Consider the following 16,965-nt stretch of genomic DNA (forward strand, 5'->3'; position numbering starts at 1 on the left):
GAGTGCGATAAGGGTCCGGTTCAAATGTGGGTTTACCTTCCAGTCTCATACCGCCCGTTCCCGGTGCGCCTCGGAGACGTCACCTACATTGCCATTCCTCACGTCGTCGTCAGTCTCCGCTTCCCCAGAACCCCGTCAATCACCTCTGACATTTACTCTACTTCAACTCGAGCTCCAGAGCTGCGAAACGGCGGTCGCAACTTGCGCTGCATCGGACTGGCTTCTCCCCGAGCTCAAGCCTGTGATCGTCGTCTCTATCAATCAGGATTCTTCTCAGAAGACACTTGTAGACTGGATTGACTCTTTCCAGCCTCCCAAGGACGACGTTTTCTCAAAAGGATTCTTAACAAATAAAGTCATGGAAAGGGCAATGCTCAAAACTCTCAACACGTCCAAGACACATGGCCAACTCTCAGCCCAAATCCTGTCACCAGGTCTTAGGCACCAAGTCAAGTTCTATTAGTAGCAACCCCGGAGCGCGATACTCCCAATAGCTCTTATTTTCTAGGCCCAGGCCTTCAACTTTGCCAAGCGTGGCGGCTATATCCAGACATATAAGGCAGCTTTACCACGTCCCTCTTCCCTTCCCAGAAAGGGTCACATAAGTTCTACCCCCTTAATATGCGCCCGGGTAGGATTTAGACCGCAGTCACGATGCCCAGTCAACCGTACAACAAGAGAATCCCATCAAAACCCCTCGCCATACCGCAGTTCAGCATAAAAGACAATTTCAAACTGTCAGGTATAATAACAACCCAGTCAAATCGTGCCTAGTGCAAGTAACACAATAGAAAACCTGAGAACAAAACGGCCACGTACATGAAGACATTCATCCATCTTAGTGCCGTTTTTGTAGGTAAGACAGCAATATGCTTTTTTGCCTCTTCAAAGGAGGCAACAAATCAATAGATCAACTCCTATGCCCCATTCAACCTCCAAGGTAATAGCTACCAGAGCCCATCTGGAAGTACAACAGGGGGGGGGGGGCAACAAGCCTTACCGCATACAATTAGCCAGACTATTCCGTTAGAACAGACAGTAGGTGTTTTCTCCCTGATCTTGCAACAAAAAACTGACCAGTGCTTGAGCTACTGGAAGTATTCGATGGCCTGCAGCGTGGTGCGGACTTTTCGGTCTCCATACGACATGGAAAGAAAAACGCTGGAGGGTGTGTACGCAGCTTGCAGGTCTGCGCCTTCTTCCGTCACTTTGGATATATGACTTACTCCGTGACGAGGTTTATGGGTACTATCGGACTGCTTTTCAGAAGCTTGGATGAAATGCAGAAACTTGTCAAGAGGACGATTGCGAGCGTTGGAGCAAAGGATGACAACAAACTTGTTATTACCCTACCTAGAGCTATTGACGGGTATTGTAGCTACAACGAATAATGCATTAGTTTCCTACAGAAATACTTTACCCGGAAGACTTTTTTCCAATGGCTAACTCGAAGCAACAAGCGTTGGTTGATTGCTTCGTCGGCCATTTGGAAGCCTACTTGGGAATCAAGGCGACAAAGATGAGCATTGCCGATCGATGGCGCTAATGTCCTCCGGATGAAGCAAATGGGAAGACCACAAAGGAGTTCTGAGACGAGGTTTTAACTGGCTTGTTCTATAATACCCGCTACAGCGAAATGACTATCATAACTCAGGCTGCTTTCAATCCGTTGTTGTTACACGGAAATGGCCCAATGTCAAAAGGTTACACAAGGGCTGCGGCCACGGGACTAGGGCAAAGTCTCTCACCGACTTCTTGTATTTATAGACACCTTTGGTCCCTCAAGGCCCTGAGGAAAACCAAGGACCTTTGATACCAAAGACTGTTATTAGTTGAATTGAGCTAAATTGCTCCAAGCCCTCTTTCCGAGCCCTTGTCACAGTTGTACTATGACGGATACCACGAGTTCGACGACTTCCGGAACGAATACGAGAAAAAAGTTGGCAAACCAGTTTACGTGGGCCCTTACATGCGGTGGAAATGATTTGTATCACTTCAATGCCTCAGGCTAGGACACGCACTCACCCTCTACAGTGAACGAGGCGCTAAGGTGACCAAGGAGATGAAAGAGAAGTCTCTGGAAGATGTCGAGGTTTATCGTCGTTGGTTTAAAGCAAACGTCCTTTGCGCTACTCAGCATAGCTGTACGTCGGCTATCATGCTCATTCCTTGCGGCAATATTTTGCCCAAGTCTCGTGACGATGCAAACAACTAGACCCCTCCTCTCTTACTACGTTTCTGGATAAGGTGGCTAGGTTCTGCACAGTTCCCCAGGGCCAGTGGCTGCTTTTACCTGGAACTACATTGCTTCTATCCAAGGGCTACCACCGCTGGTTAGCCCGATTGAGTCCTATCAAATCCAATATACGTTTACAGTAGACCCATGCTAACCTGTTGCGTTATTCACAAGTTGGACACATAGCTTACGAATCGAGAGTGACCAAGCGTATCGAGCAACTTCCGTTCGTGGTTATAACTATCGGCGTTCCAGGTCAGTTCTGCAAGTGTATTTGTATAAAAGGAAAACTGACAATTTTAATCTAGGCAGTGACTTGCGGCTTGTCGACCTGGTGAAGAATGCTCTTGAGTGAGCTAATCGGCCAACAAGAGTTCTCACAGGGCGCAACATGTTCACGGACCCCAAGATGAACTACTAAGGCAATCGTGACTCGTGATAAACACTTCTTGCTACTATTTACAAGACTGTCACGCTCGTGCTGGCGCTAAAATATTAAGGTCACAAAAGCACGCCATGAAGTAATCCAAGAGCGAGTAATAGAATGTAAGGCGACAGCTCTACGAGGAGCAGAAGTAGACGAACCTGACATGACGGCATGGGGAATAGTTTAAATTACAGGCGGGACACAGGACACGGGACACGTGTGGGAAAATAATACAGAAGTCCCCAAGAAGCTTCTTGAGACGTGGCGTGGCTTGAGCCTTTCCGAGAAGCCAGCTGGGAATGCCTGCGACATGTGGGGGATTATGCAATCATATGCCTTGCTTCGGACAACACCAGCCTAGCCAGAAATAATGGGCAGCCCAGAGCTAGTAGTCACTGTCCAGACATTATAGGAATACCGGATTAAGTCGCAACAGAATTCGGGTATTATGTCCCTATCTCGTGCCATACTTCATGTTTGAATTCCAAGAACAATAAGCCCAGGGGAAAGTCTATCATTAGTATTTAGGGATTGGTAACAACAAGGGACTCGAAATGCTAACACGCCCACCACTTTATTGGTTCGCGACTACGTGGAGAAAGTGAAGTCTGCATGTGAGCTGGGAGACTTATCTTGTCTTTGCTGCTGGCCAGTCCGACTAAGAAGTCTGCTTCAATTTATCATGGTTGATAGTCTCTAATCTGATTACTATTTGCAAGTTCGCTAAACTATAAAACCTTGTTTAACTAAACGTTGTTCGTTGCTTTGTATTCGTATTATATTCGATTTATTCGTATTTTTTCACTTGCCCTGTAATATGACTTATCCCAGGTAGTGTGACAAGGGCTAAATAGAGGGCTTGAAGTGAATAGCTAGATTCAATAATAATATCGTAGGGTCTCCAAGGTCCCTGGCTTTCTAAGGGGAAGGGAGGGACTAATAACCACGATATATACATAAAAGGAACACTCGTACCTAGAAATCTTACCCAGGCACGTGTTCTAGTTGTGTAACTAATACGTCCTCGATCGCAGTGCCTCTTCATTGGGCTCGCGATCTTGTTGGGCTTTCTCCGTGTAGCAGGTAGTTCCGTTTCGCCGCAAAGCAACGAATAATGAACAGAAAAAACATCTCTATAAAGCCACTAAAATGCAAGATTGCGTAATAAAAAGTCGAAGAGGATAGATATTACAGGGATGTTGTGGCTCTAGACCAGGAAGCGGTGACGGCTATTAGATTTGAGTAATTAAGAGAGGCGCCACCTCCTATAACCAACGCTGCTATTGTGTTGCCTACGTTGCCTCGCATTACGGGATGCTGTTTAGCATTGCAGATATGTAGATGTACCTAGGATAAGTAAGTGCTAGACTTCGGAGGTAGTCCGGTTCAGCGAATCACACCCTACTCGCGGCCTGCGCAGGTGTTATGCATTAAAGGCTAGGGGGCGGCCATTTGCAGGGCGGTCAAATAGGTCTACACTGCTCCGTGTGGCCCCAGCACTTGAAGTAATAGGGCCTCTTACTGGCTAGATAATCGCGGGTTGGCGGAATTCTCGTGCCGGAGGCAAAATCAAATAGAAATAGCACAAGCAAATAGGTTGTTCTCGTATGAATAACGGGTTTGAGGTTAAGATGCCAGCCAGCAACGCCCTGTGGTGCATCGGGGAGACTACAAGACGCTACACGTCTCAGAGTTTAATAATACAAGCCGCCTTTTATGCTACGTATTGTTTATATAATAGCCCATCAACTCTGGCTTTATCTTGTTTCCCCCGCCAAACGATATACGAATTTTACTACTCTCTGTAGAGAGAATACATAAGTTCCCTGTCATGTCAGCCCCCACGGGTTCTAATAGCAGAATGAATAGCAGCAACGACAACAACAGCAACAATAGCATCAATTCGCGAAGAAGCGCCTGTGACCGCTGCCGGGGCCACAAGCTTCGCTGCGTAAGGCTGTCCGGTGCAAATTTCTCAACTGACAGTAACCCAGGCGTGTTGCCGGCGTGCGAGCGATGCGTCAAGGCCGGTGCTGAGTGCTTGCAAACTATACGCATGCACCGGGCCTCGCTGAGAAGAAGTAGTTATGATAGGCCTGTCGATGCCTGTCGGCGATCTGTCGATAGCAACGGTCCAGCCGTACCTAGAGATGGGCCTTTCCAAGATCAGAATTCCCACCCTCCCTTCCACCAGCCGGAATAACAAGGTGTAGAAGACGGCGAGGTGAAACTGAAGCAGGGTAGCCCTTGACCCGTCACAGGCAGACTGAATGCGAGTCAGTGCCTCCTGATCCAGGCGGAATTCTGCCGTGTGGCTCGAGTAGGCTGTCAGCGGCGTGCGAGACCGTATCTTGGCCAGCGGCAGGAGTGGAAGAACAGACGGCGCGCGGCCGCTAAATTCGTTCCTCCAGAATGCTATTTCATCGTTCCACTTTCCGGATTCAAACTCTCGGTGCTGCTGTTCGGAGAAGCTCGGATACTGGAGAATACTGCTCGCACTCGGGAGTCTCTTTGAGTCATACGCCAGCTGTAGCTCACGAAGGACTACTTCCAAGCTGATGCCATCCATGTTGATGTGATGATATCCAATGACAAGGCGGAAGGATTGACGAGATTTGCTGAGAAGTAGGATCCTCATATTCTCCCCCTCTGCCAACCTGTATCTGTACTGTTGGAGGTTTTGATAGACCTGCTCTGCCTCCGTGTCGCTGGCGATGTCTTGTTTCTCCAGAACAAGCGTTGGGTTAAGAAGGACTTCTTGCAAGGCCTGACTAGAGGTGTCACCAGTGACGAATCGAGTTCGAAGTGCCTCGTGACGTTGCCCAACAAGCTTCACTGCTCGCTCAAACCGGTCGACGTCTAGGGGGCCATTGAGGTCAATCATCAACGTAATATTAAGCGCCGAGGCCGGATTCTGCAGGTACGTTTCCAAGAACCAGATCCGAGACTGACCGAATCCAATTGGAGACTTCTTTCTGACAGCCACCTCGCTGTCGCCAGTGTCGATGGACCAGACCGAGCCTCGGGATCGGCCTCCAATTATGTCAATGTCCGACCATGTATTGGAGGAGGGAGTGGATTTCCCAGTGTAGGTCATATCGGGACTTGCAAAACTGACTCTCGCGCCGTTTTCACTCGACATTGACTGGCTGTCCGAGTCTTCGGAATGTGTCATGAGTTTAGGTGAACTATTCCGCTGCACCGAGGGCAATGTGACGGCTTTTGCTTTCGGGGTATCAGCTCCGCGGCTACTGACATTTTCACCGATTGTCAAATTCTTAACTTGGGGGGTTTTCACTGTTTCAACCTTGACTGAGCTCGTGTCGTTTGGTTTTTTCTTCTTCGCTTCAGCCTTGTCGTTTGGATCCAGACAAGACGTCAATTCCTTGGACAGCAGCTGTTGCGCAGTATCAAGAATATCGCCGACTGTTGCTCCACTTAGTATCTTGAGAACTGGGATCTCTACCTGAAGTTCTTTGATGAACCAAGAACGAATGTCGACAGCGAAGAGGGAGTCAATGCCCAGGGTGTCAGCTGTGAGATCTACAATAGGCCGACCTTCTTCAACTTGCAAGCTTAAGCGTAGCTTGGCAGCAAAGACATCTGACATGTATGTAAGTAATAAAACTCGAATCATGAAATGGAAAATAGCATTTTACCGTGGATTATTTCGCGTACTTCAGCCGCATTGACTGCTTGCTGAAGCTGCGTTTTGACTGGAATGCGCTGGTCCTTCCGACCGTCGCCAGCCGACTCACCGTCTTCAATTTCCTTGATACAGTGCTGGAACATCGGATTATAGAACCATGTGATATTCCTCTTGAAGTCATCGCCGTTATCGATCATCATCAGGCCGGTAGAGAGCTCTGAAGACCCCCCGTTCTGGGGTTGACTCGCAAAGACCGCCTCGGCAAAGATTTGTCGGAAATCTTGCTCTGAGAGCCACAGGTTGCCGACCTTGCGGAGAAACTCCTGCTGCGTCAGGGTCAACTCTCGGGTCACGTAGCCATTGCCGAAGATGGCGCCCATATGCACTACAGATGCATTGAGACCTCTGCGCCTGCGTTGAGCCGCCAGTCCCGACATGAACATGTTGGCGGCGGCGTAGGCCGACTGGCCAGGGTTGCCAGTCACGCAAGCCATGGATGAGAAGAAGACAAAGAAGTCGAGATTAATATCGTGGAATATCTCTTCTAGATAGATGCTTCCTTCGACCTTGGGCTGCGTGACTTTCTTGAATCGTTCCATGTCCAGATCGGAGAATACAGTATCATGAAGTACCATGGCCCCTTGGGCGACACCTGCGATAGGAGGCATCGTCTGGCAGATTCGATTATAGATGAATCGGACGGATTCTCGATCGTAGATATTGCTAGAATACTTGAGATTACCACTGCGTAGTAAATACCGAAACTGGCGGAGAACTCTGTCTCAGAGCTACGGGTTTCACTGTACGTACTTGGATATAACTTCAACGTTCATGCCTATGTTTTGCATTTTCTTCAACCAGCCCCGGTCTACCTTGGGATTCCGGCTGGAAATCACGACATGCCGAGCTCCATGTTTAGCCATCCACTCGCAGAGTGAGAGTCCGAGACCCCCGGTCAAGCCGACAAGCCAATATGTCCTGTCGCTCCGGAATTTGATTATCATATCGATAGGTTGGACTCGAACGGTAACGGTGCTGGACTCAGGTGGCCAACGGACCACGCATGGGCGGCTGGCGACATGATTCCTGGTAGGCAGGTCGCCCAAGGAGACGAGTTCCAACTCCGGGCACCCTTGACTAGTCTCCATGGCTTGCTGAGTCGGCCACAGCGAATACTTGACATCCACAAGAATAGGTCTGATGTCTCGCTCTAGAAGGCCCGAGGTAATGCGTGGCGAAGCGGAGGTGAGCAGGGTACCGGCCCTCACTTTCGTAACCTCTGCCGGCAAGTATTCGCGCAGACTTGCAGAGAGGGTGCTGTCCGCGCCCATGTCTAGAAGCAAAATATCCGATGGAGGAATCGCTCCGATATTCAAGGCAACCCAGTTCTGGATCTCTGCTTTGGTAGCCTTGGGGTGGATGTAGTGCCATCCCAAGCCAGGTTCAGTTGCTAGATAGAGGACTCTTGCCCCTTTATCTGTAGCAATGCGCTCCAGCGCGCGACTAAACATGATAGTCGGTTGCAATACAATGACAAGCGTTCCCGCCGAGATATCCTTGATGGCAGCACGGGCAAGAAGCTCTGTATAGAATAGCTGAAGATAATCTACCGAGTTGGGTGCAGGAAGAGTAAAAGCCTGCGGAACTTTGATCCTGGATGCTTGCTTTGGGGAGAGGGCCAGTACCACCTCTGCCGTGTCTCGACGTACTCCGAGAACGGGGAAGAGAAAGCTGCCTCCTGACGCCTCCACTGCCAGACTCACTGAGTACAAGACATCGATCTCTACAGCCGCCTTTAGTTCAGGCGCCTCTTTTCCCTCCAAGAGATACCACGATGCATCTTGTGTTTCAGGCGGGACAAGCTCGACGACCTGTTGTCGAATATCGATCTGCTTGGTGATGTCGCGACGACCCGAGTTGTACCGATTGTTCCGGCTCCTGCTCAACTTGAATCGGGGAATGTAAAATCGGCCGCCCTTGTCAAGATACAACTCGGGTTCGACGGAATGGGTCAAAGTTGAGATTACCCCGTCATTCTCCCAGCTCCCAGCCATCTGAAAGCGCAGCAAAGACTCAGCGATAGCAGCAGGGTCCGGGGAAACGGCAGTGTCGAGGTCAAGAAATTGTAAACGCAGATGCGGCATTTCTAGTACAATGGTCCTGCCGAACCCGACCACCATCCTGGAGAATGGATCTCCTGAGCGAACTCCCCGGGTAACCCAGAGGACGTTGGTGGATTGCTTGTAGACTTCTTGGAACCCACGCAACTTGTCCTGGTCCATGGACTTGAATACCGGCTCCTCTATGTCAGTAAGACAGAGTACAGTGCCTCCGACAGGAAGATCGCCTGGAATCAGACCATCCAGTGACTTCATAAGCTTGATGCTGCCACAGCACGAGCCCAGGATTTCGCGGAGATAGGTTGCCAGTGCCGCGCCGCCGATAATTGTCAACTGCGGCACTATCTTCGATGGCGTTTCTTGCTGCTGTAGAGGCTGCTTCAGGAGCTGGACCCTGTCATCCGTCGCCTGGGTCACAATTACGGAGAGAGGAACAGGCAAGTTTTCGTCATGCGGCATTGCCGTGTCAATGCCCGAGAAGCCAGTCCGCTTCAGAATTTTCGACCACTCCTCCAAACCAATGCAAGGAGACAAGGCCCGTCCGTCGTCGTAGCCGAGCCACCAGCCCTGGAGACCACCAAAGAGCAGGCCAAACCTCATTTGATCGTTTTCTGTAATCTCTAGGAGTAGCAGGTATCCACCGGGCTTCAGGAGGCGGCGGACATTACGAAGGGTTTCATCCAAGTTCCGCGTAGCATGGAGGACCAAGGAGGCGATGATGACGTCGTACGATCCCTCCGTGAATCCCTGGCCTTCAATATCCTTCTCGATGTCGAGTACCTTGAAGCTCATTTTGGAGCCGTGCAACGCAAACTCATCCCTAGCCTTCTCAAAAAAGCCGCTAGAGATGTCGGTGAAGGTGTAGGTCGAGAACTTGTCGCCCAGGGCTCCGAGAAACGACTTGGTTGCGCCACCCGTGCCAGCCCCAACCTCGAGGACATGCATATGAGGGTATCTATGGCCAATTTGGCTGGTAAAGGCGGCCAAGTATGCAGTGTAGCGAGGCATACCATGTGCGATTACATAGAAGTCGTTGAGCTTGTTGTCCTGGAGCATGTGCTCCAGCATGGTGGTCTCGCCGCGGACGACGGCGGGCATGTTGTCACCCACAGCACGCATGAGCTTCAGGTCAATGTTGTCAGGATATCTGTCAAAGATTTCAAGTATGACCTCGTGCGTATCGAGCTGCCATTCCTTCTTGGCGAAGCGGTTCGCGCCGCAATCCACTTTGGAGAGGACATGGTCTACATACGCGGAAAGGCGAGTGTAGTGCCATTCGAGATTCTTACGGGCACTGCGAGGAATGGTCTTGTCCAAAGATTGTAGGTAAAAGTAGGCCACCCTCTCCAGGGAAAACAACAGTTCCGCATCGAGTTCCTGGACGTCTATCTTGTCCAGTATATCCTGACTGTCGGGTTGGGCGACACCCCACGCAAGCTCAGTGAAAATGTTTAAATCATTCGACTCAGTGGGATGAAACAGGGGTTGCGTCTGGAGTCCCTCGAGTTGAATGGCCTTGTGAGCAAAGCCCTCCGGTGAATAGATGCTCACGTCTCCTGAAAGACTCCCAGAATCGCCAATTGACGCTGTCGAATCGAACAAAACTTCTGTCGCCTCACCGGCAAAGGCTCGACAGTGCTCTGGGTCAATGATGAGTCGACTGATGCCGGTAGGGAGATATATAGAGCGCATCATGCTATCTCCTGGATAACAGCACGCCAGCATGATGGACTGGATGCCGGCGTCTAACGTCGCTGGGTGGATGAGGAGGGCCTTCTGAGAAGCCTGGACATTTGCCGTGTTTTGAATATACCCCATCGCCTTGCCCAGCTTTCGCTTCAGTCTCGTTAGCGCACGGAACGGGCCAGAATATCCGAATCCAAGCTGCTCGAGGACGTTATAAAACCGGTCAGCCTCGATGTTCAGCATGGCATGTTCTTCATCCTCCTTGGACTTGGGCGGGAGAAGATGCGCGGCCCTGTCGCCATAAGTGACACGGACGTCACAGTTGGCGTGTCTAGTCATGTCCAGAACTTCACTGTTGGACGACGAGTAGAATGAAAACTTGGCCGAAGCTGCCCTGCAGCCTTGCTCCTCTGACTCTGTGATGCTGTCTAGTACGATTAACGTCTCGACCCCCGAGTCATTGTCGTTAAACACCACAGCCTGACCAAGCACGAAATTCCGCAGCTCAATGGATCGGACGCAAGCGTCGCTACGAATCTTCATGGATGCTTCCACACATGCGGACACATACCCGGCACAAGGGAAGACGGTCTGCCCCTGGACTTGGTGGCCATCAAGCCAGTCTATCTCGCTGCGCTTGAGGACGTTGCGCCAACGGCGTTGGTCGGGGGAACCGTCGAGGATTTGACGGCCAAGGAGCTCATTGGGCTGGTCCTTTGCAGTCCTGAAAGCCCGGGAGAGGCGAGACTCGTGCCAGAAGGTCCGGTTGTGATCCCACGGGTAGGATGGGAGACCCTTCATGGGCACGGGTTTTTGCAAGCCCGCCTTTCTTTGTTCATCATTCATAAAGCAATTGTAGGCGGCAAAGTCGACAGCCCCTTCTCCCCAGGTTCGCCAGATATATCCAAGTCCTTTTGAGAATGGCTCGACACCGTCCTCGCCGCGTGACAACATGCTTGTGTAGGGGATAGACTCTCCTCCCAGGCATTCCTGAACTGTCTGGCTTACCGGGCCCCTGAGCGCCGGATGTGGTCCAATCTCAATGGCTAGGTCGTAAACCTCTCTTTCCTGACCGCCGCCAAGGAGGACTTGCAAGGCCTCTGAAAACATGACTGGCTTCGTCAGGTTTTGAGCCCAATATTTCCCTTTCAGACTCGCTTCTGAAGCAATATCCGTCATGTCGCAGGTGAAGACGCTGGAAACCCATCGGCACTTGCTGCGGTCGGCCGGGCAAAGCTGTTGAATGGCACACTGCTGCAGAGACGTCACATACGGCTTGGAACATGCTTTCATGTGGTGGGAATGATAGGCTCGATCCACTTTGAGGTGGCGAGTGAATTTCTTCTCCTCGTCCAGAATCACCTTGATGTTGTCAATGGCCTCTGCATCGCCGGAAAGTGTCACGCTGGCAGGAGAGTTGCTTGCCGCTACGCAGACACGACCCTCAAAGGCTGGAAGCTCGCACAATTCCTTGGCGTCTTCGTACGAGGTTCCCACCGCGAGCATGGCGCCGTCCTGAGTGACCGACTTCATATGCAGACCGCGATAGTATGCCACGCGGATGGCATCCTCGGAGGAGAGATATCCCGCCGCATATGCTGCGCAAATCTCGCCGGAAGAGTGGCCTACCACTGCGGAGAAGTCGATGCCGGCGGCTCTCAGCATGTCGACGAGAATGATTTGCACGGCTGTGCAGACGGGCTGCGACACAGATGCTGTGCCTACCGATGAATCGGCACCGGCGAGGAGCTGCTCACGCAGTGACCATGTCGGTCGATCCCGACGGTCGAGTGACTGCAGGCTTTTGTCGAGACGGGCGAGGATGTTGCTTGCTGCTGGCGACTTTTCAACCAACTCGGCGCCCATGCGTGGCCACTGTGCGCCCTGGCCGGTAAAGATGGCGAGAATACGTGGTTTGCGCCCTCCTGTCCTGACTGACGAGTAGTTTGATGGCTCGCTAGTGAACTCGGTGCCCTTTTCAAGCTTTCCGGCTAATTCCTCGACGTCACTGCTGGCTGTTATGACGGCGCGCCATGGGAGTGTCGATCGACGGTTGCTGAGTGTCCATGATAAATCGCCGAGTCTGACTGTAGCGCCAGAGTTTCCAGGAGCAAGATAGTCTCGATAGCGCTCCAAGGTTTCAGTAAGCGCCCTCTCCGATGCCGCCGAGAAGAGAAATGGCGTAAAACATGCGCTACTGCAATCCGACGACTGTCCGCGGCGTGTCTCATCGGGCTCAAAGCTTTCAAGAATGGCGTGACAGTTGGCGCCTCCGAAGCCAAAGCTGTTGACGCTCACTCTTCGCACGCCACCCTTTGCAAGCTTGGGCCATTTTCGTGCTGCGGAAAGAATCTGTACGTTTCCGTAGAAAGGCTCAATTTTGGGGTTGACCTTATTCAGTAGCATGTTTGGAGGAATAACACCAGCCCGCAATGCCAGCAATGATTTGATAACGGCCGCCAGGCCTGCTGTCCCTTCTGTATGGCCAACCACAGTCTTGATAGATCCAGCAAACAAAGTGTCATCTGCATCACTTGGCTTAAAATGGGACTGGGGGCCGAAGAAGGCATTACTGATCGCCTCGGCTTCAACGGGATCACCAGCAGGAGTACCTTGGCAGATTAGCTGAGGCGAGCGTGATTGCCGGGGAGAAGCGGATGAGGAAGCTTCTTGAATTCACACTTACCTGTGCCATGTGCCTCAAAGTACTGGGGGCGATCGGCACGCTGGCCAAGGTCCAAGCCGGCCTTGGCGTACGTGGCTCGGATTAACGCTTCTTGTGCAGTAGCGCTTGGCATCGTGATGCCTGGCGTCCTACCATCTTGGTTGAGACCAGTCTCACGTATAACACACTCGATGTGGTCGCCGTCAGCAATAGCTTGGCTAAGCGTCTTAAGAACAATAGCTGCAACGCCTTCTCCTCGAGCGTAGCCGTCCGCATCGGCATCCCACATACGGCTTCGGCCAGTAGGAGAAAGCATTTGTAGTTTGCTCTCGGCAATGTATTGCTCTGGTCCTAATATCAAGTTGGACCCGGCCACCTGTACCATGTTGTTAGCATCTCGTGCGACGCGTCCAGCTCTATTCTCAGGATGAAGATGTAGTGATGACCAGTAGACGGGAATATGCACTTACAACCGCAACAGATGATTCCCCTCCGCGGAGAGTCTGCACAGCCTGGTGCATGGCGATGAGACTTGATGAACACGCCGTATCGATAGTCATGGACGGGCCATGCCAGTCGAAGAAATACGACAGCCTGTTGCTTAGAATGCTTCTTGCCGTCCCTGTAGCAAAATACGTTGGGAACATCTCCGTGTCGCGCCCAATCATGTCAGTAAAATCGGCACTCATGACGCCCACGTATACAGCAGTATCAGAGCCTTGCAGCCCCTTGACGGAGAGGCCGGCGGCTTCCAGGCTCTCATACACGGTTTCGAGAAGCAGCCGCTCCTGAGGATCGATAGAGTGGGCTTCGACAAGGTTGATGCCGAAGAACTGGGCATCAAAGCTTCGCAGGTCCTCTTCCAGGAGATACGAGTGGCGCACATTGCTCGTGCCATGGTGAAAATTCTTGGGATGGTAGAAGGCACCTGTGCTGAATCGACTGTCGGGGATTTCCTTGAGAAGATCCCGGGGCTTTTGCAAGAGATCCCACAACTTGGATGGATTATCGCACTGACCGGGGAATCGGCATCCAATGCCAATAATGGCGATGGGCTCGCCAACAGTCGCCATGTTGATCAAGCTATCTTGCACTGGATAGATGGTCCAGTTTAGAAGCAGCGAGACTGGTGTCTCTTATTTCTGTTTGATCTATCAGATACCTCTACATATAACTAAAAAGCAGCGAGCCACTCAGACGATGTCAGGTCGGGGCATTTGCTTTGCACGTAAAACTGAGCTGCATGGATGTGGATCACGGCTCTACCTGGGGGATGTTTGCAGTCTCCCATCTCAGGAGTAAGTACGTATGGAAATCCATTCACACACGACTGTACATCTCGGCCACCGATTTCCGATCCTTCGGTATAGGTATCGCAATTTGAGTATCGGAGATGGTGTCTAGTTACCGTCCTTGCAGCTTCTTTGCATCTTGTGCATCGGGGACCCGCTCGGGGACGGTTGGAAAATCGACTCCGGAACGCTATTGCCTACGAGCGAGAATAAATGGGGACTCGGGGGTTGATTCAATATTCGGACAAAGCAAGTGACCAGACGCTATGCGGTACACTGAGCCTTTCATCACGCCCCCCAAGCATCCTTGCGAATTCAGATTTGGCTTTGACTTGGTCCATATTGAAGCTCCGGCTCTCCGAAATACGTCAACCACCCAAACGCACTTGGCAATATACCGCCGTGATCCTTCCTCGGAGCGAATTCATCTGACTTACTCCAGTTGACCTGCTGGACGATGTTGGGCGAGTTCACGAATCACTTGGCACGTCGGTTGGGCGCTTCTGCTCCCGTAGACAAGAATCACTTCCAGGGAGAACCAAATTCACTTGTAGGAGCTCGTTTATGCGACTTGATAATGTGTTGTGCCGAGCATGAAGTTTGTATTTCCAAATCACACGCAAGGGGTTTTCACTAGATTTATGCCGGGAAGCAAAATTTCCTCGGAGATGATGAAAAAAAAAGTTCATTGCATTCTACTTTAGATTTAGTCCCTAGCTGATCTATGCCATAATTCGGCACAAAAACACCTCCCCGGCACTACTTTAATAGACTTTTGTTATTCCATCGGCTGGCTTCATGGTAGTGATAGTAACGAACGAAGCAGGCTGCTTCGCGCTGCGGCGGAAGCATGCCTGACTGAAATCCCCCACGTAGGTCAAATATCCTTTCTCCTGCTGCCCGTATCCATCATTTTCGTATTCTTTGATATAGTGCGTCCTAAGATCTGGACCTAATGCGTGCGATGGCCGCATCATCAGGTTTCCAAGATCCATTCGAAAGGGGTGTATGCTTGAGTGGCAAACATTCTGGCTTAATCTCAATGTCATAATTCTTGAGAAAATGCGCCAGCGCAATCTTGAGTGTATTCGTCGCAAAAAACCGTCCCGGGCAAGCCTGTGTCCCGTCACCCCATCCCGGCGAGTCGGAGCCGGTAGTCAGGAAATGGAAGCGGTTTTCATTCCCTGGCTTCTGTCGAAGCTTATAAGATCTATCCATGTCGAAACTATCTGGGTTTGGCCACAAATCCGGGTTGCGGTTGATAGCTTGTCCGTCAACAGCGATGATCAAGCCAGCGGGAAGCGTTGGCCCAAGAGAGAGTTTCACCGGCTTTTCTAGGTGGCGTCGGAGGGTGACTGGAAGGCAAAGTCAGCATAGGGCCGTCGGGGAAGGGAATGGGCGCCTTTGGCAGGCCTGGCCCAACGGGTGAAGACGACTTACACATGACAATTGGATGTAGTCGGAAGGACTCACGAAGGAAACTGTCCATTTTCCTCAGCTCCTGGAGATGGGTCCCGGGGAGGTTTCCGTCGACAAGAACCTCATCTAGTTCCTGGCGCAGAATGTCGGCAGCTTTAGGGTGCAATGCCAACTCACAGAGAACGTGGAACAGCGTCGATGCAGTGGACGGGGTTGAGTCGAAGCTGATGATGATGTAGTCAGCCACCAGCTGTTTAATGGTTGCTTCAGCAGCCTGGTAGCGTGAGAGGAGGAATCCGGTGAAGGGTATCTTTCCCTCTGCCCGGGGCCGCAGGATCTCCTTCTTGTCCTCGGCTTCGTAGTAATCCTTCATGTCTGTCTTTAGAACTGGGGTCAGAAGGCGCGCCATATCCCACCGGTTCTTGATGGTAGGGAAGAAGCAAATCGGCGCCATGAGCGGCCGCAGAATAAGGGGGCAGGCGTTGAGGAGCGTGACAGCAACGTGAATGAAGATGGGCGACATCATGACGGCCCGCACCCAGCTTCGGTTCGTGCCCAGTTCTCTTCCAACGAAGGAACACGCATTTATCCGGGTGACAATTTCGAATGTAGTCATCATCAGAGGGAATTCTTTCCACTGGCGTGAGCGCCCGATTACGTCGTCAAAGGCCATCTGGCAGTCTTGTTGGCGCGTGAGGACTCGAGCAGGAAGCGAACGAGTCAGATCGGCAATGACGGATTTGATGAGTTGCGGTGTCTCTGTACCAATGTGACTCCAGTGGCCATAGTTTGTAGCGTGAAAGAAACCCTTGGCAGACGCGGTGTGCTCCGGAAGACGCTTGATCTCGTCGAAGCATTGGGGAGGGAATATGACAAAACTGTGCCGGTTGTTGACAGCGAGGAAGGGTTGACCTGGGTACTGCCATCTGTCAAAATCGGAGCCTCCAAGTTCTTTTCGGCAGGCAGAAGGGTAGACGGTAATCATGACATATCAATGGGTCAAGTCTAGATTCAAGTCTGCACATACCAGCTCCCGTCCCTCCTTGATAATGTCAAGGTAATGCGCATGGTTCCTCCTCACCACGGCAAGCCCAGGAGGCGCGTGCACACCCTTCTTGCTGTTTCGAAGGCGCACGGTAATGATTATCAGCAGTGCTGCGAAGAGGTAAAGTAGGAGAAATACGCTTCCGTCTGGCAACCCGTCAAGCGCACTTCTGACCATGAGCTTTGTAAACTGCCATCGGGACAGTTTCAGAGGTGCAACACTCTGGCGCAGCACCAGAAACGGCTCGACAATTTTTGTCTGAATGCTCGACAACATGCTGTGGTGCGGAGTATGGGCGGCAGTTGGGTCAGAGTCAGACGGTCTGGTGTCTTAGACCTGGGGTGCTATACGGCAGATTTGTTCGAAAGACGCCTGCCAGGAGCATTGGGATTTCGCCATGGCCGCACTCGCCTAGGGCAGCCTGAA

General features: G+C 51.5%; 2 protein-coding genes across 2 annotated transcripts; both read right to left on the reverse strand.

Annotated features, from left to right (window-relative positions):
- Positions 1-4,638: 4,638 nt before the first annotated feature.
- Positions 4,639-13,856, reverse strand: MAA_00428 (Polyketide synthase, beta-ketoacyl synthase domain protein; the record flags this gene model as incomplete). Its single annotated transcript, XM_007818426.1, has 5 exons — positions 4,639-6,266; positions 6,323-7,035; positions 7,123-12,730; positions 12,805-13,159; positions 13,254-13,856. The coding sequence occupies 5 exons, from the start codon at positions 13,854-13,856 to the stop codon at positions 4,639-4,641; spliced, it is 8,907 nt and encodes a 2,968-aa protein (XP_007816617.1).
- Positions 13,857-15,014: 1,158 nt separating this feature from the next.
- MAA_00429 (Cytochrome P450 CYP605B3) lies at positions 15,015-16,815 on the reverse strand (the record flags this gene model as incomplete). Its single annotated transcript, XM_007818427.2, has 3 exons — positions 15,015-15,430; positions 15,516-16,413; positions 16,522-16,815. 3 exons carry the CDS (start codon positions 16,813-16,815, stop codon positions 15,015-15,017), a joined length of 1,608 nt encoding a protein of 535 aa, XP_007816618.2.
- Positions 16,816-16,965: the final 150 nt, after the last annotated feature.

The sequence above is a fragment of the Metarhizium robertsii genome, assembly GCF_000187425.2.
Source record: "Metarhizium robertsii ARSEF 23 chromosome Unknown MAA_Scf_3, whole genome shotgun sequence".
Taxonomy (NCBI): Eukaryota; Fungi; Ascomycota; class Sordariomycetes; order Hypocreales; family Clavicipitaceae; genus Metarhizium; species Metarhizium robertsii.